We start from the raw sequence: 27952 nt of genomic DNA on the forward strand, positions 1-27952 counted from the left end.
ATGTTCTCAACCAGGGAGGATGCTTTATCTTCCAATGAGCTGAGGGACAGGCTCTTTAAAAGATTTAAAGAGAAGAGAGTGCAGGGAATGCTTCAAGCCCAACTACGTACTCAACTTATCAGGGAGTTAAAACCTCTACCATTCACTATTGAACCGGCTCCCAGGCCGGACCCCGTGAAATCACGCTCTATTTTGGTGCCAGCTTGTAACATTATTGTTGCTAATCATCTTCACTGCTCAGGGTATGACTACACATTTTCTGTGTTCTGTCCTGAAAGTAACCTGTGCACAGGGAAGATTTTTGGGAAAGAAGACATTCTTCAGCTTCTTGAAATTAGTCCATACTCGCCACTTTCCAGATCTCTACTTTTCGATGAAGAAAGCAATAATCAAGGGTTTTTAATCAAGCTTCTAACATATGTGACCCGACGTCACGCATCACATCTTTACCATGATGCTTCAACTCAGACAGCCAGCATCGTAAATGGTGGTGAGTCTCTTGCTCAGAAGATAAAAATGATGGAAAATGAATATAATGATGGCAGTGAAGATGAAAAGGTTTTATCACAGTCAAAACTGGAGACATATAGAAGGGACATTGAAACGCAGGCGCAGATGGACGTCAATGTAAAAATGCAGTTTTTCGAAGATGTTGAAATTGCCAAGCAGAGGATGGAAATAAAGGTGCAGTTTCAAAAGGAATTTGATAAAGTGAGACAAGAACTGGAGATGACCTCTGGAATTAAGGCAAAGGCTTTAAATGCCAAGGAAAATAACATGATAGATCGATTAAAAAAAGAACAAGAGACTAAGGAAAACAATGTCTTGGTCCAGAGACAAGAATTGCTGACGGAAATGGAAACACTGTTACACCAAGAAAATGAGCTGAGGAAGCAAATGGAGGCATTTAAAGAGATTTGTAAAATACATGAAGAGAAGGTCAACACCACCAAGGAATTGTTGAGGAGGAGAGAGCTGGTGATCAAAACAACGGAAGACACACATGACCACAGGGTACAGAAAGAACTCTCCAAGTACGAGCTAGAGGTAAAGGATGAATATTTCAAGAAAACATATGAACTCAAAGACAGCAAGCAGAGAATGGAACTGGAAACCATACGTGTCCACAATGAGTTGGCTGAAATCAGTGTGAAAGCAGAAGATCACAGCAAAATCGGCTCAGAGGTGAAACAGCTGCAGGATGAATTGAAGGCAGCACAGCAGACGACCTCTGTGCTGAATCAACAGAAGGAGCTACTGAGGGACAAACTAGAGAGCATGAGTGACTATCCCAGATTATAAAGTGAGAAAGCAACACTGGAGGAGCGGGTGCATCTTCTCGAGACACAGTTGGAGAACTTGAAGCGTATGTGTGCAGACTTGGAGAAACCATCTCAAGAGCAACAGGCTTTGCAGTCAGAGCTACGGAGGCTGCAAACTGAACACCAGCTGGAAAAAGAAGCATTTAACAACCAGAAGCAAGTTCTGCAGGCACAGCTGTGGATTAAGGTGGAGCAGTGTGGTCAGCTCAAGATCCAACTTACAGAATGTGAGGAGAAGTTACAGTGGTACACTGGTCATGTTGAAGACCTACAGAAACGACTCCACCAAAATCAAGAATTCAAAAGATGTCTCCAAGCCATCTCCAAGTCTGACAAGCAGGTTTGCTCCAGAAAGTATGTGAACCAAACTATGCCGATAGGCACAACAGGTTGTATCATGCAAAGGCATGAGTCATGTGGGAATCCCAATATGGAGCTGGGGATAGAACCCAGAGCTTGGATTCTTCAGCTGCAGAAGGAAGCTGAGGCCTTCCAGGAAGCTTACAGAAAGTGTCTGGCGCGTTGCCCTACAGATCAGCCACACTCTTGTGAACCAACACATATTTCTCACTCCCCACACCCCCCTACCCGACCAGTCAATCTCAGATCTTGAGTGGACCATTCTCTACTGAAACTAACAGAGACACCAGAACAGTCGTACCAACTGCTCAACCAAGACCAACTTTTTCACAAGACCAAAACCAGTCTTCTGTAATGACCACAAATCATAGTCGCGTCTCATCGACTGAACTCTTTGTTCAAAAACCGGGACAATTTCTAGATAAACCTTCTGGGTTTGTCAAAAATCTTACATCCACTCCATACTCTCCCAGAAGGGAAACACTTCAAAGACAGATTAGAGAGGCAGTTTGGCCATTTGACAGTATGTTCCCCACGGATACCTGCAAAAAGCTGCCCAATCTATCTAGTCTTCAGCACAAAAACACCACATATGACATACCAAGTGCAGCAAATCCACATCCTGTCATCTCTAACTCAGACAATTCCCGGCACTCTAAAATGAAAGTGGACCTGGCGAGAATTGCCTCCTCTGTATACCGACCTCTCTTGCACTGAGGCGGCCCTTCAGGGCCCCTCTGTCATCCAAAACCAGAAATCCTCTGCCTTTGACACAGACTATAGTTTCCTCTTGTGACCTGATTCTCTCAACATCGGGGGTGTACCTTTTCTGGATAAACATTCAGGGTCTGTCAACCAACTGTTCTCCACTGGAAGCTCCCCTAGCAGGAAAAAGCATCAAGGACGGACTTCAAAATAAGCTGTTTTGTCATCTTCCCTTTTAACTAGGCGTTCATTGAGAGAGAGAGAGAGAGAGAGAGAGAGAGAGAGAGAGAGAGAGAGCTACTGCATAAACATGCATGTTAGTTTAATTCCAAACTCTAAATTATTGGTGTGAATGTGAGTGTGAATGGTTGTTTGTTTTGAGCCATTGATTTTTTTCATTGCCCTCAAACCAACGGGTTTATTATTGTAATTGGGATGGCTGTGGGACTCGCTGCAATGCTTTCTGGGTCACGAATGCTTTAACCACTGCAGCTTTTCCAGTAGATGCAGGCTAAGTGAAAGTTTGTCACTTTTATATGGAACATCATCATTGTTGCATAAAAAACAAGCATTATCCCAGTCACAAAACAATGGTCCATAATAGCATCCATCGAGTGCACACATCAAAAGCTACAATAGGCCACCAGAAGTAGAAAGTTGATTATGCACTCCTTATTACACTACATATTCAACATCATTAGGATGTACACACAATCTGCTGAATTGCAGACAATAAGTGAACTCATTATATTAAGTACAGCTGCACCAATCAATACCAGAGCTATATAATTGTTTTTAAAGGTAGATTTATTTTCCTGTTACCATACTTGTTACCTTGTGTATGTGTACTTACCAGTTACTTTTAACTACAAATATGTTTCTATCGTCAAGGAGAGAGATCATTTTCAGCCCACATGTCCATATCATATCATGTATCATATCATCCATTTAAATTCTGAATTTAATTAAAGCTACATCTTGTTGTCTCTTGTTGACAATTCTTGATACTACAATGTGTTTTGTTGTTGTTGTTGTTGTTCTTTTGAGCCGATTGAAGGTTTCGGTTCTTTTCCAAGTGCTGATACAAAATCTTTGGTGAAACAAATCAGCTGCCACGTTAGATTATTTTAACCTTCCACTGAATTTATTTCATTGTCTCTGTGACATTCATTAATTTGGAAGGATGTATCCCTTATACTATAATATGACTGTGGACCCTACCAAAAAAATCAATCGACTAATCAATCTTTTTCTTTCATTTGTTTGTCTCTATTCAAAGCATCTGTTTTAGTTCGTCTCTGTGTTGCTTTGCAGGTCTTGACAGTACACGCTGAATAACAGCTCTAATATGGTCATGACAGCACTTGAGTGGTAGTACACAAGGGCTCTCCCACAGATATTATTAATGCCTTTATAAATACCTTGTTTAAAGATGTGATCCATTATATGCATGATTGGGCCTCTTTAAAATGGGGATGACAGAAGAAGCACAGAGGTTTCCAAAATAAAAGAAAGCAGGTGTCACTTTTGGTCAAGTTAGTGGTATGTTAGCCTACTTCTGGGACACTAATGGAAAAACATGATAGAGTAGCCCCAAGGGATGAAGAGCCATCCATCCATTGATCCCCGATCCTCAGAACTGTGAGGCAGACGCTCTAACCAGTCGCCCACCGTGCCGCCAGGGATGAAGATAACTTCAAATTTGTATGAAATACTTTGAATTTAGCACACTAAATATGCAGAACATCTGGTCCAGATTTTACCTGCTGAACAGCACCATGTTTTAACATTTTCTTCAAGTGTCATTTGCATGGCACCAAAAACCTAAATCCCTTTTATTTTCATAGTATCCTGAGCAAAAGTGTCTGTTGCAATGACGCCCATAACAGTTTCATCAACATTTGTGTGCGATTTAATAACAACAAATCTATTAGCCTGACAATACCCCTACTGTCACTTTTATTTCTTGTCCTCTTTCAGCCAGTTACCGAGACGGAGTACCGCAATTGTATTGAGGGAGATTTCTGTTTATGCTTTGTCGAAGAGTCTCTTTACATAAAGACTTAACATCGCTCACTTTCCGGTGTAGATTCCATTCTTATTCAACAAGAGCAACCACAACAGAGATGTGTGTAGTGCTTTCCGATGCCACGATGAGTTCCATTTGTGGTTATATGATCATCATCTAGGTTTTTACTCTTGGCCATCACTGGTGCCCTTCTGTGGTTGTATCAACACTTGTGAAGTCAATCTTTAATGCAGAGTAAGTAATTCTAAGTATAAGTAACAGTCAGATGATTATTATTACTATGTCAGATGACATTCTGCCAGCAAGCACAACTCTGTTGACTGTTATCTGTTTACGGCTTACTGTATGCACTTTATGACTCCCAGCGCATGATCTCGGTGCATTTTCATTACTATGGGATTCTCGATGCTTGTCGTAACTGAGTTCCACACAGAGATTTGTAGTCCACATGAAATTAGGCCTCATAATTGTATTTGGATCATAACGCCTCCAAAATCGTAAATCCAATTGGAACCTCAATATTTCTGAGACCTACATCTGTGAAATGCATATTGATCTCAACATGGGTTTATGATTAATGGCAATACTGTCATTAGAGTGTTGATAAAAGATCGGCTTTATGAGCTTAATGAAATCGGATATGCAGTATAGAAATAGAAATACGTATGTTATGCAGACAAGCTGTAGAAATATAAATTGAGATTCCAGTTCTGCATCTGTTACAGTGCAACACTCGAAAGCTGTAAAGTCGTATAGTTCAGTATTTTATCATACATTTTGCAGAAAATATGCTGTTTTCAGCAACTACTCGAGTGATACCTCAGTTCACCCTGCATCAAAGGATTAAAATGTTGTTTTTCTTTTTGTCTTTGTCAGCCTCACCAGGGGTGTAAAGAGAAGAAGAATAGGACATTTCGCCAAAAGCCTTTGCTTTCTCTGATGGCACCACTGGTAAACAAAACATTACATGTCAAGTCAAGTTTATTTGTATAACCCTTAATTACAAAACAGTCTCAAAGGGCTTCACAGGCCCACAGTTGGCAATGATTGATGACATCCCCTAATCTAAAATCCCCAATTGGGCAAGGGACGTCCTTTGAACAAGGCGGATTGAGAAAACAGGTTAATAGGCTATAATTATGATTTCAGCCTTCTTTGAAAAGATTACGTGAGGTAAAGTGCTTCGACTGAGATCAACGGCAGCCGTAATTTTCATTTCAACAGTAAATTTGATTTAAAAAATTGACGTGGAGGAGATTCATACATAGTTATATGATCACTGAGGAACTGGCTAATTAATTCAGGAGATAACAATAAATGTAATGCAGCATTAACCCTGTCGATGGTAGATGTAGCCTAAAGGCTAGCATGCATAACTTAAAATGAGCCTCGTCTTACGTGGTTCTTTTGGTGACTGATGCTGTTTGACTTACAATCTGGTAGAGGATATATTTCCCTTTTATCTTATTAAGAAGTCCATGATCGCTTGAGCTTGACTTTTTCTTTGCTCTTTTGAGGTTAAAATGTCTAGCGTGCAGGAGAGCTGACGTGAGCTAGCCTTCGCCGATGTTGGTCGCAATCAACTGGGTCAACAGGATCTTGAGGATAGAGGCAATGAAGAAAAACAACTGACTTTGTGCCAGCAGTGTGACTTGTCGCTTCCTCTAAAGGGTAAGGATCAATTTTTATTTCAAGTTAAAGGTTAGTTCAAGAAGTTGTAGTTTTAGCACACTATTCATTTTTATTCACAAAGCATAATACTCACAATTTTTCGAGTAATTTAATAGTTATGTGAGATTTTGGACTTGTCTGATTTTCAAGAAAATTATTTTCTTGGAGTTGCCTGGTTTTGCGATGGACTGACATCAAATATCTTACCAAATTAACCTCTTAATTGCCGAATTTATAATAACTTAGAATACCCTAAATAGAAATTATTAGCTGTAACCTTAAAACCAGACATAAAAAACCTCATTTGACTAAATTCACCAAAAAATGGAGACGCCTGCTTTTGCGTTTGAACTCCTCCCTTCTTCCTCGAGTTTAACGACATTGAGCTTCTCTGCAATCTATGGTTAATCAGACTGGAGGACAAACCTGATCCTCCTCGGTCTCAGTGAGAATCCTTGATTGGAAGTGATCCCTTCTCACGTCTGTGCTGTTTCCCGGTCCGTGCGCCCTGCCCCTCCGCCCTGCCTGCCCCCCTGGATTTTAAATGCATCAGACACACGCCCCGAATTTTAATGCACCACATACATGGTGGGTCGTGGGCGGGGGGACTTGGCTGTTAGGCAGCAGTGCCTGGCAGCCCTGCCCCCCCGCCCTCGGCTCACTGACCTATCCAGATTTTAATGCACCACACCACTCGGGGGGGGGGGGGGGCACTGATACACTTGGTAGGGCCAATGACTGTCTGGCCATCCTGGGAGTGGGGGGTTTGGCTGGGGGGAGGTGGCATTTGGTCCCTGCGGCCCCCACCGGGTGGCCAGTTGTCGGGGACCCTCGGTGGGGCCGGCGGAGCGCCCTGGGTCCCCAATCTTTTGTAAAATTCAATTCAATTCAATTCACTTGCATGTCCCCGCAGGCACACACCCGTGGGACTCTTTCACTGGGTGTGGGGCCACTCACTTATTGCAACAAATAACTCATGAATATGCAAATTGCCTGTGTCTCCCCTCACTTCTATTCTCGTCCTGTAGACTTTTATAATTTACATAGTTAATCCCACCACACTTCAGTTGTACAGCCGGGTTCACGACCCTTGTCCTGCATGCTTCTTCTCCTGTCCTTGTCCTGTTCTGTCTTGTCCTGTCCTTCCCTCACAGGGTGTAGCACTACAGCCCCATGCAACACTCATATTTAATGTTTAATTGTTGTAGATAATGTAATGACTTACTTCTCTCATCCTGTTTACATTTAGTGTTTTGTCTTTTGTCTTTGTTTCTCTCTCCCCTCAAGAAATTTTGTTCTGTTCGACTGATCGACTCTGATTCTCAATAAACTTCAATTATAATACTAAGAAACCACAGCGGAAGCTTAAAAACTCCACTGTGACACAGTAAAACTGTTCCGGCATAAAAGGGATACAGATCTTCCATTCTGCTTGACCTAACAGCCGAATAGGAGATAAAAAAAGAAGGGAAAAAAAGGAAGCGATCCCCTCAAACTTAGCCTGAGGCTCATGTACATCTCAGACTCAGACTCTCATCTTTGAACTTTCAGCCTCAAGTCCACATCCCCGCCATCACACACAATGTCGGAATATATAAATGAATAGAAAAGACTAGTTGAGACGCTACCTTGCTTCACCAGATTATTGTTTTCATGCATCTCTGTATATGTGAGGCTACTTCTACAGCCCAGTGGTGCTGTGCCCATGACAGAAAATAAATTGGTGTGCCACAGGGAATGCAGCCAAGTAATGCATCATGGATGTACTGTTTGGATCATTCTGACATTTTGCTCTCAATCCTAACTCCTCATGTATTCCGTAAATACAAGCAGTGTTTGGACGCCACTCGCCACACAAATGCACAATCCTTACAAGCGAGGCGTCATTCAAAAGAGAAATAAACAGGATAGCCAGTGCAATAATAATATCCCCTAAGATGGCCGATGACCAGTCCAGGGTTTACTCTCCCCAAAATGTCAGCTGGTATAGGCTCCAACTTTCTTTCTTTCTTTGCCTTTTTAGCGTGTGTATTTTAGCCAAAGTATGTGTTTAAAGTTTTACAATTTCTTCATTTTGTACTTTATTTAAAACGTAAAGAAATGTTTTAGAGCATTCCTTGCAATGTATTTTTAAGTTTTGTGATGGCGACCTTAGGACTTTACCACCTATCCTCACTAGCGGTTGACTTGGAGTCTAGCCCAGTTGCCTTTGGTAGAGAAGCGGGGTAAACCCTGAACTAGTCGCCAGCCAATCGCAATGCAGGTATGGACAAACAGCCATTCACACACGTTCACAGCCACGGACATACGTTTACACTACGTGCCGCACCAAGGTGTCGGCCATCTTTGAGCAGTCACTTGTTGAGACCTGAGTAACGATGCCACATCACTGTCCTGCTTGGGGTTACACAAATCGCCAAACAATCGATAATAGATTGTGTGGAATTAACTTTCACCGGTAGGAGAAGTTGGCTTTTTTGGTTGCGTTTAGCCCATATAACATTAGCTTGGGCGATAGAGCCGCTGGAACTCAACCACGGTGATTTATGAAGGTTATTTTGCAAACTTTTCTAACTTTGCTAACCCTCAGGAATAGAGGAGGGCTGATGATTACCTCTGAGGGGAGAGTCGTGAGTGTCGACAAATCAGCAGAACGTTTCTTTCGGCAGTCGCAGCCGAGGCGGAACATGAGCGTGTCCTCTCTCATCCGGTTTGTCCGTGCAGAAATTGGATCACAGGACATGTTTTTTTCTCAGGGGGCACATCGAGGACACACAGTATGGCATTGACAACCATCATTTTGGGCTCATGTCAGTGGTAGCTTCAGTTTTCTACCAACTGAGGTTTCCTCATATGGCTAAACTGAAAAAACTAAATTGGAAATTCATGGAAAGGCTGTGTACAAAGGCCCTTTTCCAAGTTTGTTTAAATTTGGTTAAATAAATCAATAACTACAACATCAGTATAAGCAGTTGCTGACATACAGTACATCCATAAGTATGTAAATATGTGTAATATATATGTGAAAAAAATCGTCTAATGTAAATATTGTCCATAAATGTAACCTAGCATGTAAATAAATAGTTTTTCATATTTTTGTCATCAGCGACAACTCAACATCGTGTAACTACCTTAAAAGGATGCTGCAGTGTCACCACTCAATTTACTGACTTATTCCGTTTCCTCTTCGTGATTCTTAGTATGCTACATCAATAACTATAAGTCATTCATTCTTGACACCCACATAAATGTGACATTCGCTACTAAGGCTTCAGAAAACACTGCAGTCACACCGACATAAAGACTGTAATATACTGTAATAGCCGCTTTGACTAATCTAAAAAGTGGGCGGAGACAGGCACCACGCTGTCTACGTATTTCTGCTGAAGATGTTCACACCTACACAATTTATAGTCTTCAATTAACCTAACACATATGTTTTTAGAATGTGGGAGGAAGCCAGAGTACCCAGAGAAAATCCACACGAGCACTGAGAGAAAATGCAACTCCACACGGGAAGGCCAGGAAGGCCAGATTCGAACCCCAAACCTCAGAACTGTCCACCAGGCTTCCACACTCCGTTCTATTTCTTACGGGAATCAAATAGGAAACAATCCTCAGCAAATGGAAAAATACTCCCATAGACAAAAAAGCAAGTCCTTTGTGTACATTTTTAGTCATGAGTAGAACATTAACCTTGTTTTATAATACACTCTTCAAAGCTAGTGCACTTAAATATTCTGAAATTGAACTCATCCAAGCTCTTTTTCATTGAAAATATGATTTGATGATGAAAAACCAGGGCACAATAGAGTATGTTCTCTTTAAAGTTTGTGTGTGTGTGATTACTAATTCATAGGAACACAGATCAGATGAATGATCTCTGCTTTGAGATGAAAAAATATTCAATTCCTCCCTTTGAATCCTCTAGGAAATTACCATTAATGGAACCATCCACGTGGAAGTAAACAAACTTCACAGCATTTCCCCGCTGTTTCCAAAGCAGACATACTTCACAGCTCATTTGCCGCTTTTCCCTCACGGTGGAGCTTGCAACTAAGCAACTTCCTTTTTTTGACTGAAGAAGTCCTGTTTGAGGAAGTGCACATACAGTAAGAAGCAAGTCATAATCTCTGCTCCCCACATGCGATGAGCAGAGCCACATTATACGTTTCATTCACAATTCAAAGCAGTTCCAATTTCTCGTCAAAATCTATCAATATCAACGATCAATAATTCGAGTACAGTGCTACCCACCTTACGAGTGCACACAATTTAGAATTTTAGAGTTATGAGCCTTGTATTATGTCCATTTTTTATTTTTTTTGTACATGCTCCCTCCTTTCTGTGTCATGGTCTGTGTTTTGGTTTGGGTTGTTTGGTTTTGTTCCATGTTTTCCTGTGTTCCATGTTTGTCGTGTGCTCATTAGGTTGTTGTGTCCACCTGTTCTCGTCTACTTTGTGTTGACCAATCAGCTCTCTCTAGCCACTCGTCTTGTCCAGGTGTTCCTCGTTGTCTCGTCAATTTGTTTGTATTTAGTTCCCTGGTTTCTTTCAGTTCTCGTCGGTTCATTGTCGTTGTCACATGTCTTGCCATGTCATAGTCGCCAGTTGTTTTTGTCATAGTCGCCTGTTGTTTTTGTCGTTGTGATTAAATATTATTATTTTGAGATTCCCGCACTCCTGCCTTGCCTCCCTGCTTCCCTGCATTTGGGTCCACCATGTTCTTGCCTTGCGTTCCTCGCCGTCGCCCTAACCATGTTCATGACAGAATGAACCGACCAGAACAGGACCCAGCGGGAAGAACATGGCGTCACCCTGGACGCCACCAAACTGGCTCCCACCGTCCTCAGCCTGCCATCCATACCTACCCTCCTCAAGTAAGCCCTATCATTCAGTCTTTTCTGTCCTTTTCCTCGGGTCCCCCCACTTGTCCTAGCTATTCACCATGCCCTACTATTGTACATCCACATGTTTCTTTAGATTCAGATTTTTCTGATTGTGAAGATGGCCCTGATTTAGTTAACCTCCTGTCGGATTCTGACTCTGACACAGATTTAGATTTTTCTGGTTCCTTCCCTAGTTTATCCCGTCCTCGTCAGTTTTTGTCACGTTTCCACGTTTCCAACCCCAGTGAGTCCAAATCCTTTCCCTCTGACCTTTTCTTGGGCACCCGTTTGGCCATCTACCCGGGACCGCCGCGTGGTGGCCAACGGAGGCGCCCAAGTAAAGGTCAAATTTTGCCCCCTCGTTTTTCCCCCCCTGTTCACAAATCACTTGATTTTTCACCTGTTCCCACACGTTGTTCCACGGCTCCAATTAAGTCACGTCTAGTCAAACCTGCCCCCAAGCCATGTTCAGTACCAGCCATTTTTCCTAGTTCACCTTCCCGAGACCTTGTGCACTCTTCCACTCCCGTACCCTCTACTCACATACCTCAATGGCGGCAGGCTGAGGAAGCGACTGCAGCTCCCGCCACCCATCCTTGCTCCGGCGGCGCTCGTCCAGCGGCCGCCACCCGTCCTTGCTCCGGTGGCGCTCGTCCAGCGGCCGCCACCCGTCCTTGCTCCGGCGGCGCTCGTCCAGCGGCCGCCACCCGACCACGCTCCGGCGGCGCTCGTCCAGCGGCCGCCACCCAACCACGCTCCGGCGGCGCTCGTCCAGCGGCCGCCACCCGACCACGCTCCGGCGGCGCTCGTCCAGCGGCCGCCACCCAACCCTATTGCCTGGCCCCTGCATTACCATTGGGTTCGGCACCGTGGCCGTCCGCCTGAATGGCCCTGTAAAGACCCTGGTGCTTGGCGTCCTGGACGACCTCCTGACCCGCTCAGCCAAGCACCTCACCTCGGGTGGCCTGGATGGCCACCAGACTGACCTGAGGGGTGGACTCTGTACCCTCCTCCAGGCCCCCTTCCGCCCACCCTGGGTTGGTGACTTTTTGGTTGTTGTTTGGGGAACGTCTGGGATCCGTTCCTTTAGAGGGGGGGTACTGTCATGGTCTGTGTTTTGGTTTGGGTTGTTTGGTTTTGTTCCATGTTTTCCTGTGTTCCATGTTTGTCGTGTGCTCATTAGGTTGTTGTGTCCACCTGTTCTCGTCTACTTTGTGTTGACCAATCAGCTCTCTCTAGCCACTTGTCTTGTCCAGGTGTTCCTCGTTGTCTCGTCAATTTGTTTGTATTTAGTTCCCTGGTTTCTTTCAGTTCTCGTCGGTTCATTGTCGTTGTCACATGTCTTGCCATGTCATAGTCGCCAGTTGTTTTTGTCATAGTCGCCTGTTGTTTTTGTCGTTGTGATTAAATATTATTATTTTGATTCCCACACACCTGCCTTGCCTCCCTGCTTCCCTGCATTTGGGTCCACCATGTTCTTGCCTTGCGTTCCTCGCCGTCGCCCTAACCATGTTCATGACATTCTGCAGAAAGACAACCTTTGGTGTTTCATAATAGTAATATATAAATATTGCCACAACATGCAATAATCCAGTCTTGAAGTCATAAAGGAATGACAGTTGTTTTTTTTCTGCATTAAGAAGCGAAGGGTTTTTGTCATATTACGGAAATGAGGAAAATGCTCTCCTTGACATTTATATAATGTGAGCGTTTAAGGCTCAATATCAAATGCCAGATGTTGTGAGTTACTATAACATAAAGGTGAGTTTTTACGATTTTGCCTTTATACACCACCACACTGGTTTTGGTGAAAAAAGTATGGAGTTTCAGCTTTAATTCAAGATTGTTATGAGTTAAGATTTTTTTATCACAGTGCTTATGTTGGGTAACCAAAGCAAATCTTTGGCCCACACCAGCCAAGCGACAAGGCTCCAGTCGCGCACTCTCTCCATGCGAGGACCGTCATTATTGTACTTCACTTAAAAGGAGTGAATTAAAGAAGCCGCATTGACTAATAAAGTCGGCTGTGTTCACTCCCACCGGCGCAGACAGCTACATTTTTAATTTTTTAAATTGTATTTTTTATTTGCCCACATCTGTGAAAATTACGACAACCCATGGTAACCCGCCTCCTCGCAGAGTTACGCCACTCACTGCGCCGGATTTGCGTTAATCACGAAAACAGAGCCCTTAGTTTGTAGTTTGGGTTTGAAATACATCTTTTGTGACGCTCGTGCTGGAACTTTTCTGACACACCTCGTATATTGCTTTTTCAAACTCGTGCTCAAATTCAGCCCATTCATCAGTATGTGTGGAACCCACTTTGGTTTGTAATGAGCAAACATATCACATCAAATTCATTTAATCTTATAATAATAAAAACATTACTTTCTAAATCCTCAGGCATTTTACTCTTACCAAGTCCACACCAATTCTATTTCTACATATTTTAAAGTAGTTGATGGAATTTTGATTGTTTTGAGAAACAAAAACAATTAAGTGTTTATCAAGGTCGATCTGAATGACAAGAAGAAAATCAATAATGTCCTGGGGTGGCACATGACAAAATGTGAAAACATTGATTTGGCTGGGCCTAGGAAACAATATAGTGCTTGGCTTATGCAGCAATACATCATTGATGACAAAGAAACATCTGTTCACCACAATAATCAGTGTGGACCTTTCCCTCGTTTTTCCATTTTTTATATGCTTTGGCAACCAAAGTATGATGGTTATACTTAGTCAAAAAGCAAAGACTGTGGCAAAAAAAAATAAAAAAAATAATGGAATAATGGTAGTGTACAATGTTCTCAGTGTTTGGTCTTCAATGGAAATGTAATGCTTGTGATCATAACAGAATGTAACCAGTCAAAGAAGTGCCCTGACTGAGGAACATGAAAACAACTGTAAATAAAAACATGTCTAAACCGATGTCATTTTTTACACAATTAGCATTGGTAATTCCTAACACAAATCCTTCTAGCGTTGATCCTAAAAGATTTAAGGTGCATCGTTTCCATTCAACACGACATCTCCTTCGATGTCTGAATCGATCGCAAACGGCATGTTCTGGAAGTCTTAGAAGACGTTTCTTTTCTCAGCCGAGCGGGATTTATCAGTTCATGCCACAAGACTTGGTACTACAGCACCGGCTTGCAAATGCTTGCTTGCCTGGAGGTCTACATAAAAATCCTTTTCATGGCAGACAATGCCAATGTGCATGGCAAGAGTTGTTTTTGTCATGACACACTCATGACGTCACTTACGTGATTAGCCAATATGGACGCACCAATCGGATTGAAGGTTTTTGCTGAAAAAGTGCAATAAATCAATATAGAGGTGTATTTTTCAGCTTTTAGGTGCTTTTCCCAGCTAAACTAACCAATTACTACCAATCAAGCTATACATGTTAATTTGGCCAGTGTCCCTTTAGCAGTCATTAAAAACTTCGTCAAAACCAAATTTGAAAATAACCCTTTGTCCATTGCCGATGTAGATGTGCAGAAAATGTAGTCAAATTCTAATTCTGCCGTTGTATGCATCTTGCAGTGTCATCTAATGGGACAAGACAGTTTGCATAAAAGGAAAATTTAAGCCACTAAGGAGAGAGAGATGTAAAAGCGAACGTGAAGCCTGTGGGATGATTTCGGTCCTAAAATCTACACTGCTTTTTATCTATTTATTTATTTATTTTTACTGCAGGAAGAAAGAAATGTAATGAATTCTAAATCCTCAGGCATTTTACTCTTACCAAGTCCACACCAATTCTATTTCTACATATTTTAAAGTAGTTCATTAACCCTTCTCTTAGAGATCAAAATCAACCACTAACAGCCTTCAAACAAACATCGTCACAGAAATAGCATCAAATGTTTTAGATCTTTTTTTGTTCAAGAGCAATAGTAATGAGCAAAAAATAAAACACAAGAGTTTTTTTCTTTCTTCCGTAACAAAACACCCATTTTCTATAGCACTTGTCCTCATTAGTGTCTTGAGAGGTAGTCCTGACGTGCAGGTGTCCCTGACATCAGCCGTCGTGTATCAGACAGAATTCGGTCAGGATCCTCGAGCAAGAACGCCTAAATTCCTGATCTAGGGTGAAAGGAACCCTGTAAAGATAATACCACGACTTGGACAGATTCCCAGCCCCCTTAGAGCAGTTGTTCATTGTAAAGCAAGAGTCCAAGAGATTGATTTTACCTGCTAGCATTCCGAAGTACAATTTGCAAAAAGACAAGAACAAGATCTGCATAGGGGCCCAAATCATTTACATGTGTGGTTTACAGGCAAGGCATGCAGGTACATTTACACATTTATTCAGTGCTGTGCAAAGACGACAACCCAATAAAATGAAATATATGCAAAATCCAAGGAGATTTACAAATCCGGAATAACCATAAGCATATTCCCTGGAGCTATACCTGATGGCATGGAGACAAATGAATGCCGACCGTATTATTTATGCACCAGTACCAACTTCAGGTTATCCAAAGGTTGCCCAGTGATGGGCATTTTGGTGCTCCATTCACAACAGTCGTAAAATGCATGAACAGAAAAATTTGAGCACTTTAACTGCCAGAAAAATGTGTAAATATCATATAAGTTCCATTAAACATCGGATGGATGGAAAGATGAGTGCACAAGATTTAGCAGAAAGCTAAATTTCATCTGTAGTCCAGAACATCAAAATAAAAAAACAAATACAAACAAAAACTGAACATATGAAAACCCCCAAAGTTGGGGTACACAACAACTAACACAAACTCATAAAATTTCCAACAATTCTCGGTAACGTGCTAACTCGGCATCTCATGTGTGTCATAAGAGCACGTCTGTTCATGGAATTAGAAGCACTTCTGCACTAACATTTTCTAATCGTCCTGTTCAACAAAAGACCAACACAGACCGTCTTCACGAATTCTGATAGATATTAGTCAGAAATAGCTAATACAGCATGTAATGTTCTCTTTGCAGATGATTTATCCTCGGGGACCTTTTGTCCTCGATAATTGTTTCTGTTTTCCAGGGAGCAGCGGGAAGCAAAGCAGATGTGATTAAAATGTCAAAAGTAGGATTATTTATCATTACTGAGCTTGTGTGTCAAAAAAAATAAAAAAGCACTGACGGTATAATTAAAAGGTATAGTACAATGGCAATTTGATTTAACTTACTTCACTTAACTTTAATTTATATAAAAAAAAATAAAGAAAATGGGCAGTGGGTGGAATTGTGCTTAGCATGTCCGCTTCACAGTCCTGAGGTTCTAAGGTTCTGGATTTGAATCCCTCCAACTACTCCAACATCTTCCCGCATCACAAAAAAGGCTTGTTAGGTTAACTGAACTTGAAATTCAACAGGTATCTATCTATCTATCTATCTATCTATCTATCTATCTATCTATCTATCTATCTATCTATCTATCTATCTATCTATCTATCTATCTATCTATCGATCTATCTATCGATCCATCCAACTAATTCCATTTCAACTCTCTTCTATTGTTGTCATTCGTTTGCATGTTTAAATATGAATTGTTCCCGAAAAAATGTGTCACACTTGACTAATAAATAAAAGTGATTCATCAGTTCCACAAAAAAAAAACATTACAATAAAACTTGAATTCTGGTTGTTCCAATTCATTTTTTCATAGTATTTTCCATTATTTGAGACTCTAAAAAACAAAGGACTACAGAAAAACATTAACGATTATATAATAAATGAAATTCTAAATGTTTATTTGCATTTTTAAATGTGTCTCAGGGTGTTTTTCCACATGATTCTAACAGTTTAAGGCATATTGGAGTTTACTGTTGTACCCGCACAGGGCCAACCGGCAGAGCTGTGTCTGGAATAAATTGTGCAAATTCATGCGCACCAACAGATTGAATCCGAGATTGAAGCCGGCGGGATCTTGCGACGCATCTGAAAAATCCAACTTATCCTTTTGAAGCAGTTTCTCTTTTACTTAGGAATGTACAGAACCCACAAGATACATATCTGTGTATTATTTGTTAAAATGTTAAACACCACAGTCTAAACAAACACAGAACATATGGTTCTCTCCATCAAAATAGTGCATCATAGAAATAAATCCAGTGCTGGAGCATGGCGTCAAAGTTTGATGATTCTTTGGAGGATTCGCCACGAAAAGGTGGTGTGAGGGCCCATTCATTGCTGCCTGCAGCTTTAATTACCTTTGTACTTTTCTAGTGGGTCCGATTAGATCGTAAATCTGCGTTCGCTCTGCTGTCTGCTCTTAAGCCTTAAGTCTCAGCTCAACTGAATGAAAAGAAAGAGGATTTCCCCTTTTTTTTCTTTTTTTAAAAATTTTAGGTTCTTTCCTCCAGTTACTATAATTCTGACACCAAGCTGCTTAGCGACGACTCCAGAATTTCCCAAGTGGGTTCCCAGGCACCATGAGGTAATGAAGTGCAACAAATTACTAGGGGGAAAAAAACAACAACAACACACACACACCGAGAGAGAGACACACACACACACACACACACACACACTCAGCAGACAGCTTTTTCATATATAGTCAAGGCCAAAATGAGTGATACCGTGGTGTGACAGTATGACCAAACACTTTCAATGTTCTATGCTCAGCCTCTATCCACACAAAGAAATAACTGCCAGTCAAGCAATGAACAAATCCATTCCCGTTTACGCCCTCTCTTGATATGGTCTGCTGCGACTGGCTGACGACCAGTCGAGGGAATACCCCACCTTTCACCCAAACTCAGCTGGGATCGGCTCCGGCTCACCCGTGACCCCGATGAGAACAAGTGCTATGGAAAATGCATGGATGGAAAAACAAGTGAAGGGGTGGCACGTGACACTTCTTTTTTCACCCTCACGAAAAAGAGCAGGCAGGTAACCGTATTACTGCAGTCCTCACACGCTCTTGTTTGGACATTAAAGTGTTTACTCGTTTCAGTTTGAACTCTCGGTAGCCTCGGCTGTAGGGGCAGTTGTAAAGATTCGTGTTTGGGAGTTGTAGAGGAGAAATGGAGAAATGTGGTCCATACAGGGGAGTCTGCAAGAGCTATTTGGCCTTGATTATACTGCTGGCTTGCTGCTAGAAAACAGGGAGGAGGACCGATACATAGAAGACTAGTGGAGGCTGAGACACATGGGAGACATCGGAAAGTTGAGGGCATGCTGAGACTATGACAACTCTACTGGATTTAGCGAACATGTCGGAAAACAGCTCATCCAACGATCCAATCTGTTTTACCATGTTACTTTCATGTCTTACTTGTCTTTGTCTGTTTTTCTTTTCTTTTTTTATTGTGTCTGAGACATTCCATTTCAGTTCTATACAAATTGCTATTCCTTCTGCTGGGAACAGTATAGTGATGACAACGGAGCAATCTCACTGGATACTCTGAAAAAAAAACAACTGAAAGAAACAGTGACTTAATATTATTTCAACCTCCATCCATTATTTTTCTATACCGTTTGTCTTCATTAACGGTCACGGGTAAACTAACTACGATTTCTGTCTTCCCCTCATTGATTATTCTGTGATGTGCTGCAGTCATCTTTACAGGATGACCACTCTTATGGAGAGTAGCAATATGTTGTCCATTTATTCTGCAGACAATCTGTCTTGGCACGGACTGACATGTTGCCAACATCAAAGCGTTTATAGATATTTTTGTGACCCTTTCCCGTTTCATGTAAGGGAACAATTCTTAATGGTAGGTATTTTGAGAGCTCTTTTGAAGAAGAAGAAGAATCATCTTTTTATTGTCAAGAACATGCATGCATGCATGCGTGCACACGAAATTTGTTCTCTGCATTTCACCCATCACAGTGAACACATACACATGTTAGTGGAACACACTGGAGAAGGGGGTAGCTGAAGCGCCCGGGGAGCATTTCGGGGTATCAGTGTCTTGCTCAAGAACGATGATCTTAACCATTGGGCCACGGCTGCCCAATGTGTGTGAGGCATTGTTCACAACTAGCAATGCTTCATTAGAATAGAAAACTCAAAATTGGCACACAATTATTGGACTCTGGGGGCCTGATTTACTGAGATTGCGATATTTTACTGAGATACTAAATTGTATGTTCACCCACTCTAAAAGATTGCACACACTGTTGCCAACAGGTGTAAAAGTGGTGGAGACTGCCATATTTTAAAGAGGGTTTTGAGTTTTAAGTAGCTTTTATGGGTTTGACAATGGAACATTTGCGAGAGGACTTGAAGTACAAAAAGAATTCTGAGGTGATGGAATTGGGAGTGTTAGTGGAAGAAGAAAACAAATATATTACTGAGATACAGAAAATAAATCTATCACTGATAATTTTGTGGAAATCAGTAACCACAAAAAAGCTATGTTTTGTTTGACTTAACTTGTCCCGAGTGATTGCCAATTGAGTGTATGTGCCCATCGTTTGTAACATTGCTTTTAAAACTTGGGACAGCACACCTGGAAAACTGCTCTGGGAGAGTCTTGCACCAATTGTCACAGCGCGCGTAAATTACCCAGACGCATGGAAATGCAGAGTGGAAAGAAGTTTTGTGATTGGTGATATGGCTTCATTTTCTTGTGATAGGTTCCAAGTCAGCCTTTCGATCCTTCAGAATTTTTCGAAATGACCTTGCTAAATATATGTCACAATAAAGTTTGTAGTTTCAAAATTGTTTACACGAGCGGAAAAAAATCTCCCCCTGCCTCTCGTTTTGCCTGTGCCATGCTCACGCTGCTTTGCGGGCTGGTTTGCACCTGGCTTTCAGACGCAATATTTAAAGTCAGCCATTGCAATTCATTTCAGTTTTCCTGGGTTAGTAGATCTGTTTGTGTGAGCAATCAATTGCATGCATTTTTGCACATCAGGACCAAGATTGGCTGACCTCTGACTCTGATTAGCTCTTAGACTAGTCATTAGCTTCGGGCTTCATGGACTTTTTCCACCCTGCATTGTGAATTTTTACATGGTGTGTCCAATAAAAACATGAAAACGTACATTTGTTTGTGTATTATTAGTTTAAGCAGACTTTGTCTGATCTGTCTTTTTTTTCTGACTTAAATTAAGAGATTTTATTACCAATTTATACAGAAATCCAGGTAATTACAAATGAAGGGTTTACATACTTTTTCTTACAAATATATTAGACCACCACTCCCTATTTGTCTCAGAGACCCATCCACATTGTGAAGCGCTTCAGTGCGGACTCTTTCAATTTGTCATTTTTACTTTTTTGAAGAATATATTGAAAAAATGAATTCACTTTTGACCCCAGTGAGGATAAGCGGTTCGGAAAAATAAATGAATGAATGAACACAAATTTGAGCTGACCCGCAACCCGATAAGCGGTATAGAAAGTGGACGGTGGATCTGGTTGCTCACCCCCTCACTTGGCCCTGTGCACAGCTGGAAAATAAATTCTTAATACGTTTGTGCCCACCACAATTTTATTTTCACAATTACCTGCTAAGCAGGGGTAATAATTAGGTGACAAACATTATAACACAAGTCGCAAAGCTTTTTTCAGTGCTGAACTATTCATTTTTGCTGTTATGTTTCCTTCCATGTCTGTCATATAAGTTTCAGTAGTTCCACCACGGATGTCTCACTATGATGTCTTCGGCAGCAATGGAAGCAAGGACTAAAGAGCTTACCTTGCAAGCTTAAATGTCACGTTTAGTTCGGTTGACACATGTTTTGATGAATGCAGGGAATTTTAAGGAGCTTAAATAATTGATGATATTGCATCTTGTTAAAAAAAATAGATACAAGAGAAATGTAAAATTTGTACATTTAGCAGAATCTCTTTAACATGACTCTACCAGAGGGCTTCATTTTTTTGTTGTTTTTTTTGCACTCATTTTCCTCTCATCCCTTCTCCCAGCTGTCTCCCTTCAACACTTCAGCACCTTCCCATGAAGAGTTGTTTTATTTTTATTTGTGTGTCAGCTTGCTCTCTTTGCCTCTCTGCTCCTCAGCCCTTTCAATAAACGCCTTTCTTGTGATTTGCTGCTGAAAAGGGATTGTTTCATCAATTTCATTTAATTATATTCTCACTCTCGTGTAGATGTTGTAATAAGGAGATATGGATCAATAGGAAATTTGCTTCTTGTTTGTCTCCACTATGACCTCTAGAACGTTAAGTTGCAAGTTATTGTTGTGCACTATATGACCATGATGCACAGTATATCACTAAAATGGAAAATATAAAGTTTAAATTGGTAACTCTTCACTGGGAAAAAACAGACATATGATCTATATTTGCTTAGTGGCCTCTACTGTAAAAAAAAAAAAAAAAAAACATGTTCTCCACAGTATTTCCATTGCTGGCACAATCGTGGCGGAGGGCAAAAACTGGTGTATCTTGATTTTACAGAATTGGGCGAAGAGGCTTCGTAAAGGCTCTTTCCAATGGAACACAATTTACAGGACTGTCCGGATGATAAGGCTCTGTTTTTAGATCAATAGGCTCGTTAAGCTGTGTTTGCTTGCTGTGCTGGCTGAGTTGAGCACGCAACGTGCATCATGCGCATTTAATTAAATCTCGAGTGTCCTGATTGGTGGCGGTGGACTTCTAAATTTATGATGTCAGTTGCACTTACAACAGTATAAAATAAAGATAAGACTAAATTAATTCCATGACTGAAGAATTAATCTGAATGAATCACATTTTCTGTAAAATATTTACAATAAGAACATGGATGTACAGTATATTAATAATTTCATGTTAAAACAACCGCAATGGCTTTTTTCATATTTATTGTGGAGAAATGTGTAACATAAGTTGATCTAAGGCTGGCGCTCTTTAAAAAAAAAAACAAGTAAATACAAATGGGTCATGGGGCAGAGAGGGCTGGAAGTGGAGAAGAAGTCGGAAGAAAGAAAAAAATCAAACCAGTAAAGGAAAGTAGCGCTGGTGGTGGCCGCTCACAGTCCACCGTCGTCGGCGTGATCCCGCTGAAGAGGACCGAGGCGGGAGGAGCATATCTATGTGCAAATGTGCGTTCGGTGAGAATGATTAAATCCCTTGATCAAATGTCCGACTAACGCAAGGCTAATGTTCGTTTCCCATTCGGTGTGAAAGTCCCATCAGTGGCAGTAGGTAGACGACTGGTCCACCACAATTTTGGTCAAATTGATCGGAGCACAGGCAGACATTTTCTGAGATCTGCGGACATGTGTGGCGGATGTCAGACATAATCATGCATAAATACTTGAACAGCAGGCAATAAACTGTGGGAATCATTGGAGAAATCAATTCATTGCATGTATTATTATTATTATATATTTTTAAATCCTCCCGCTGGCCGGCATTGTGGGGCAAACGAATGATTGGGTGTGCAGGACGGTCTCCAAGTGCTCACATCACGGCGCAGATATTTGTGATCTCCTTTACATCAACCGCTCGTGGAGGTCTGCTTGCAGCTCCGTATGAACGTACTTTGTGCGCTTCAACCTCCCGGTATCCGGCAAATCAGTTTCTTCTTCCGCCATGTCAAAGACTGTCAATGTGCATTAGTTCACCGCATTTAAAGGGAACGAGAGGAGCCACTTTGATTGGACACGATTGAATTTGGCTTTGATCATACCCACAGCAGCGCAGAGGTCCCTTATTTAGGTGCGCTGATCCACAAAATTACCAATACCGGGTCTGACCCGCCTCCACGCAGAGTTATGCCACGCGTGGCGCCAGATTTACACCAGTTACGAAAAATAAGAGTCCCACGTCTGAATATTTGGGAGATTTTGAGTCTAAGCTAACATACATATTTTTGGAATGTGGGAGAAAAAAAGGAGCATCCGGAAATAACTGTGCTTGCCCTAGATACAGTTCCTGGTATAATGTACAGGACATGACCACGAATGAAGGAAAGGAAGGGAAAAACAACAGGAAGTGTGATAAAAGGTCTGCCTCACCTAAGACTGAAATTCTCTCCACAGTCTGCGATGACAAAAGGCTCAAATGTGTTGGCACTCCTTGCTTCCATCAGTGAGAGTAAAGATATGGACTGACGTGTGGGTCTCAAATGCATCTGTCTCCAGGCCACGTGTTTCCATGATTCTTTGAGTCTTTGAAATGCTTCAGCAGCTGACCACACTTTAACAAAGCAGAGAAGCAACACAGTCAAACCCAGCGAGAAAGCTATGTTTTAGTTGTTTTAGTTTTAGTTTTCGTTTACATTGCTTTTCCAAGTTTAGCTAGGTATCAAACATGATGTACTGTAATATAGATTATAAAGGCAGCGGTTAGTCCCTAGAGACTGTAAAGGTTATAATGTAAATTTAAAAAAATATATCAAACTGGGTAATGCAGTGAACTAGTGGTTAGACTAGAACTGCCTCACAGTTCTAAGGTCTCTGGTTCGAATCGCAGCTCCGGCCTTCCTGTGTGGAATTTGCACACAATACGTTTTTGCATATCGCCCATGCGTGTTTTGTTTTTTCCATGACTTTTTATATTGAGATAAGGATGTGACCAGAAGTCCAACCTCACCATTCACACTATAATTGTTACATTTTACTATTAACAGAGATGACCTCTTTTCACACTTTTAGCTATAACATAATAACCACCCCCACACTGAGTTTCTCTGCCCAGGAGATGATCAGCTAGGTTGGCTGTAGATCCAGAGCCACTTTCAAGGCGCAATCCGAAGACTGACTTTCTACGCTCTCTGAAAGACAATAATGCAGACACTTTCATGTACAAACAGCATTGTATGCATCATGTAGAATCATTTGCATTCGTTCTGATTTCAGATTTAAATAGATTTTGTGCTACTTTATTCAGCACTTGAATGTAGAGGTGCTACGGTAGTTGTTGAATAGATCCTGTACTTTCACTCATTTTCAAAGTCCTTGTTGGAATGGTACTTAACTTTTGCATGCACTGAATACAAAGTAGGCTACTTCTAGATTCAACATCAGTGAGGAAAACTTGCTATTATTGTATCCATCCATCCATCCATTTTCTGAGCCGCTTCTCCTCACTAGGGTCGCGGGTGTGCTGGAGCCTATCCCAGCTATCATCGGGCAGGAGGCGGGGTACACCCTGAACTGGTTGCCAGCCAATCGCAGGGCACATAGAAACTAACAACCATTCGCACTCACAGTCATGCCTACGGGCAATTTAGAGTCTCCAATTAATGCATGTTTTTGGGATGTGGGAGGAAACCGGAGTGCCCGGAGAAAACCCACGCAGGCACGAGGAGAACATGCAAACTCCACACAGGCGGGGACGGGGATTGAACCCCGCACCTCAGAACTGTGAGGCTGACGCTCTAACCAGTCGGCCACCGTGCCGCGCTATTATTGTATATTGTATTTTATTTTATTTTTGCCTGAATCAGAGTGCCTTCAAATGGCTACATCTAGTGTTCCGCTTGTTTTTCTGCGGAGTGACGCAAGCACCAGGGACAAGTTTTGTCCCTGGTGCTTGCTGACCCCGACAACAGCGCAATCTTTTTTTTTTTTTCAATTTCATTTTCATTCCCACTTCTCCTTCACATGTAAATAACCCCTTTGCACTGTTATGGTAAGGACTACAACCCTTGGAAGGAAATAGAAGAGTTAAAGGATAAGCTTGGGTTACAGATGAAAAACAAAAAGTGATTTAGGTGGCCAAGCTGGCTACTGTATCTAATTGTTTGGATGGACTGGATGCGGTTGATGCCAAACAGCTTTCATCTGAACAAAGCCTTCTTTAACCTGGGGTTATGTAAAAGGTATAGTCATTAGTTTGGTGTTAGTACTTTCTGAGGTTGAAATGGCGTCACAAGGTCCCCCCCCCCCCCCTCCAAAAAAAAAAAAAAAGACTGTAGCGCTTCTAAAACAACACTGCGGTGTGCTGCTGTGTTCAGCATCAACTCAAGTTTTTCTTTGTTTCCCATGTTCCCATGTCACTATGCGTTTACATGCCGACTGAAAGTTAACGTGCCACCTTCCACCGACCGCGTAAGTTCCAGCCGTGTATTTTGAGGCTGCTCCCTTACTTTGACCACGATCATCTTTATTCCATGAGCATGATCTTGTATGGAACTCCAGATGAAATTTTTTGTCTTCCACTTAAGAATAATAGTCCAATATTTGAAGCCTTCTCAACAGCCTTTTGACCGATAGTTTTTACAACCTGTCCTGGTCATCTTTCAACAGCTCATTATCTTTCCAAATAGGTATAAAGGTGTGCTTTATACACATGAGGAGTTGAGTATCGGTAATTGGTTGATTAGTTACTCTAAGGACTCTTTCCCTTGGAGGGGGGGAAAAAAACCAAGCCGTTTAGCGATAAGTGAAAATGCAAAGTCTGTGTCACGGATGGGGGGAAAATAGTAATTCAGGTGGTCTAACTGGCTACTGAATGTCATTGTGTGTGCGCTGGATGCTGCTGTGTTTGTTTAGGAGAGCATTTATGCTGCAGGCCTCAGCTGCGTGCTTCTCGGTGCATGCGGGGAATTTCAACACAGCCAGTCGGACTGTGACTGAACAAAAAAGAAGCGCCGGGGCTTTCGCATGTGTCAGTGGACTTTGTCAGCTGTGATGGAGGGTGCTGGTGTTTTATACTGTAACATCGCCCTAGGTTCTCCCGACCCTTTGCGTTTGGATTTTGGAGCATTAGCTTTGGAATGCAAAGTGCTCCACTGCAATTAGAAATACCTCTAATGAGTGTTGATCAATGCCTGACTATGGGCCACATTTGTATTTTATTCATATGGAAAATACACTGTTGGACAAAGGGACAGTATAAATCTTCCATTCCAAGATGCTTGTAGTGCAGCGATGGGAAATGTTCTCCACAATGTCTGTTACATTTCATGTTCTTGCACAACAAACCCATCCAAGTATGCCTTTACGGACCTTGCATTGTGCCCAGGGAACAGAAAGGAACCTTCCCAAAAGTGTTCTCATCAAGTTAAAAGCAAAGAAAGTGAGGTGTCTTTTCTCTAAGTGTTGTGGCAGCATATTAGCTATACTATAGTAAATACCAGGAGATGTCTTTTTGTCATTTGATTCCTGCAGAAAGAGGAGTTAATGCATAAAGAAGACACAAAATGCAGTCCTCAAGGTCTGTAAGAAAGATTGGGACACTGTGATAAAACCATACAAAAAATGTTTTACAGTTACTTGGAAGATAAACTATAGAAACAACCTTAGGTAATTTGCCACATGTTGCATCACCAAGTCCAAACAAATATTTATTGTATATTCCAGAATAGCCCTGTGTTTGTCATTGCACCGGACTATTGCAATATTAGTCATTCGAACTGCTCTAAGTGCTAGGGCACAATTGTCAAAAATAAATAAATCAATAAATGTACCGGCATTACCAGATAACTAGCAACCCTTTATTGCTGAGTGACTGTTTTTTCTCAATGTCTTTATGTCTCAAAAGTGTTCTCTGTCAATTTTGGCTGTCTGTTGTCGTACGAGAGCGGCTCCAACTACCGGAGACAAATTCCTTGTGTGTTTTTTTTTTTTTGGACATACTTGGCAAATAAAGATGATTCTGATTCTGATCCTCGGCCAAAGCAAACTGACCAACCATTGAATGGGAAGTGCAATTTCTAAAACAGAGTTTCAGACAAAGAAACCTTGCTCGTATGAGAAGGGTGGACACTAATCATTAGCTTGAGTGTCTGTGCTTGCGGCAACGTGCTTTGCATTAAAGGTGACATTACACTGCTCACAAAAAAATTAAGGATAGTGGACTTTCGGATGAAATTTCAGGATAAACCAAAAATGCACTATAACCTTTACAGGTGAACTTAACTTGACCTTCTCTAAACTTTTGAATGTACAACTGTACATTTTTTCACCACTTGATGTTCTTTAAAAAAGGAGCCGAATGCCAAAATAAACAACAATGAACAAAATTCGTTGATGAGTTGGACATGTCCATTCAAACGTTTAGAGAAGGTTAAAATAAGTTTACCTGTAAAGGTTGGACTGCCTCGTAGGCTGATGTCGAAATTTCAACCACAAGCCGAATATCCCTAACGTTTTCAGTCGAGTACAATGGAAAATTGACTTTTGAAGAGTTTTATACAAATACAGTATGTGTCTCTGGGCTGCCTGCCTAACCATCAAGTGTAAACTGACATAACAAAATAAATCCTTTGTCATCTGCCTATTTCCTTGTCTGTAAGCAAGCCCTTCAGATATTTTTTCCCCCAGAACTGTAACATTATAATAAACGATATGAGAAAAGTTTTGTTATTTGGAGTGCTGAAATAGAAAATGTGCAATGACTGATTTTCATTCACGTTTGAACCTCCAAATGTTCCATCCACAATGCCGCTGAGAATTTGGCGACGAAAAACTCTCCTGTTAGCGTGACCCGTGAGCCGACATCTTTCTACTCTGCCCGTTCGTGGGCTGCCAAAGGACATTAGTGAGACACCAAGCATGTCTCTTAAATCTATACCCTCGTGAGCACATTCTCTCCTCTCATTCATCAGCCGTCTCAGAGTGTCAGCCAGTCGGTGGAGCGTCTCCACTTCTGCACACCGAAGCCCGTTAGTGAGGTCACAACCTGGCTGAGCTTCACTGTGACTGGCAGGCGGGATGGAGCTGCTCAGCTTCTCTTGGCAGGGGCAGAATATATCCAAAAAGGCTTTGACAGAAGCCATCTGGCTCTGCTGCAGCTGGCTAACGTGTGAGCGACAGCAGCATTTCAATGTCCATTCAATGTGTCATTGTGCAGTCGTGGTGGGTTTCGCTTTTTTAAAAACCCATTAGAAAGAAATGTTAAAAACACCCCCCCCCTAAAAACCCGGTTTCTCCATAAAAAATACTAGCCATCACCCAAACTCCCCCACCCCCCACTCCACCCCTACCAACAGCGCAAGAACACCCCACCAACATATAATACACAACACAACCACCCACATCACACCCCCCCACCAACAAATATCACTTCCCAATCACCACGCCACAACAACCACTACCAATCCTCTCACCACTATACACCCCTAATCGCAGATAAACCACCAATA

At 41.7% G+C, this 27952-nt stretch overlaps 1 protein-coding gene across 1 annotated transcript; it reads left to right on the top strand.

The window, feature by feature from the left end:
* On the top strand, positions 1-27616 carry LOC133465115 (centriole and centriolar satellite protein ofd1-like). The gene is given in 2 exon segments (XM_061747563.1): positions 1-1662; positions 27416-27616. Coding segments are annotated over 2 exon segments (1863 nt in total).
* The last annotated feature ends 336 nt before the right edge of the window (positions 27617-27952 follow it).

This window comes from Phyllopteryx taeniolatus, chromosome 15, assembly GCF_024500385.1.
Source record: "Phyllopteryx taeniolatus isolate TA_2022b chromosome 15, UOR_Ptae_1.2, whole genome shotgun sequence".
Taxonomy (NCBI): domain Eukaryota; kingdom Metazoa; phylum Chordata; class Actinopteri; order Syngnathiformes; family Syngnathidae; genus Phyllopteryx; species Phyllopteryx taeniolatus.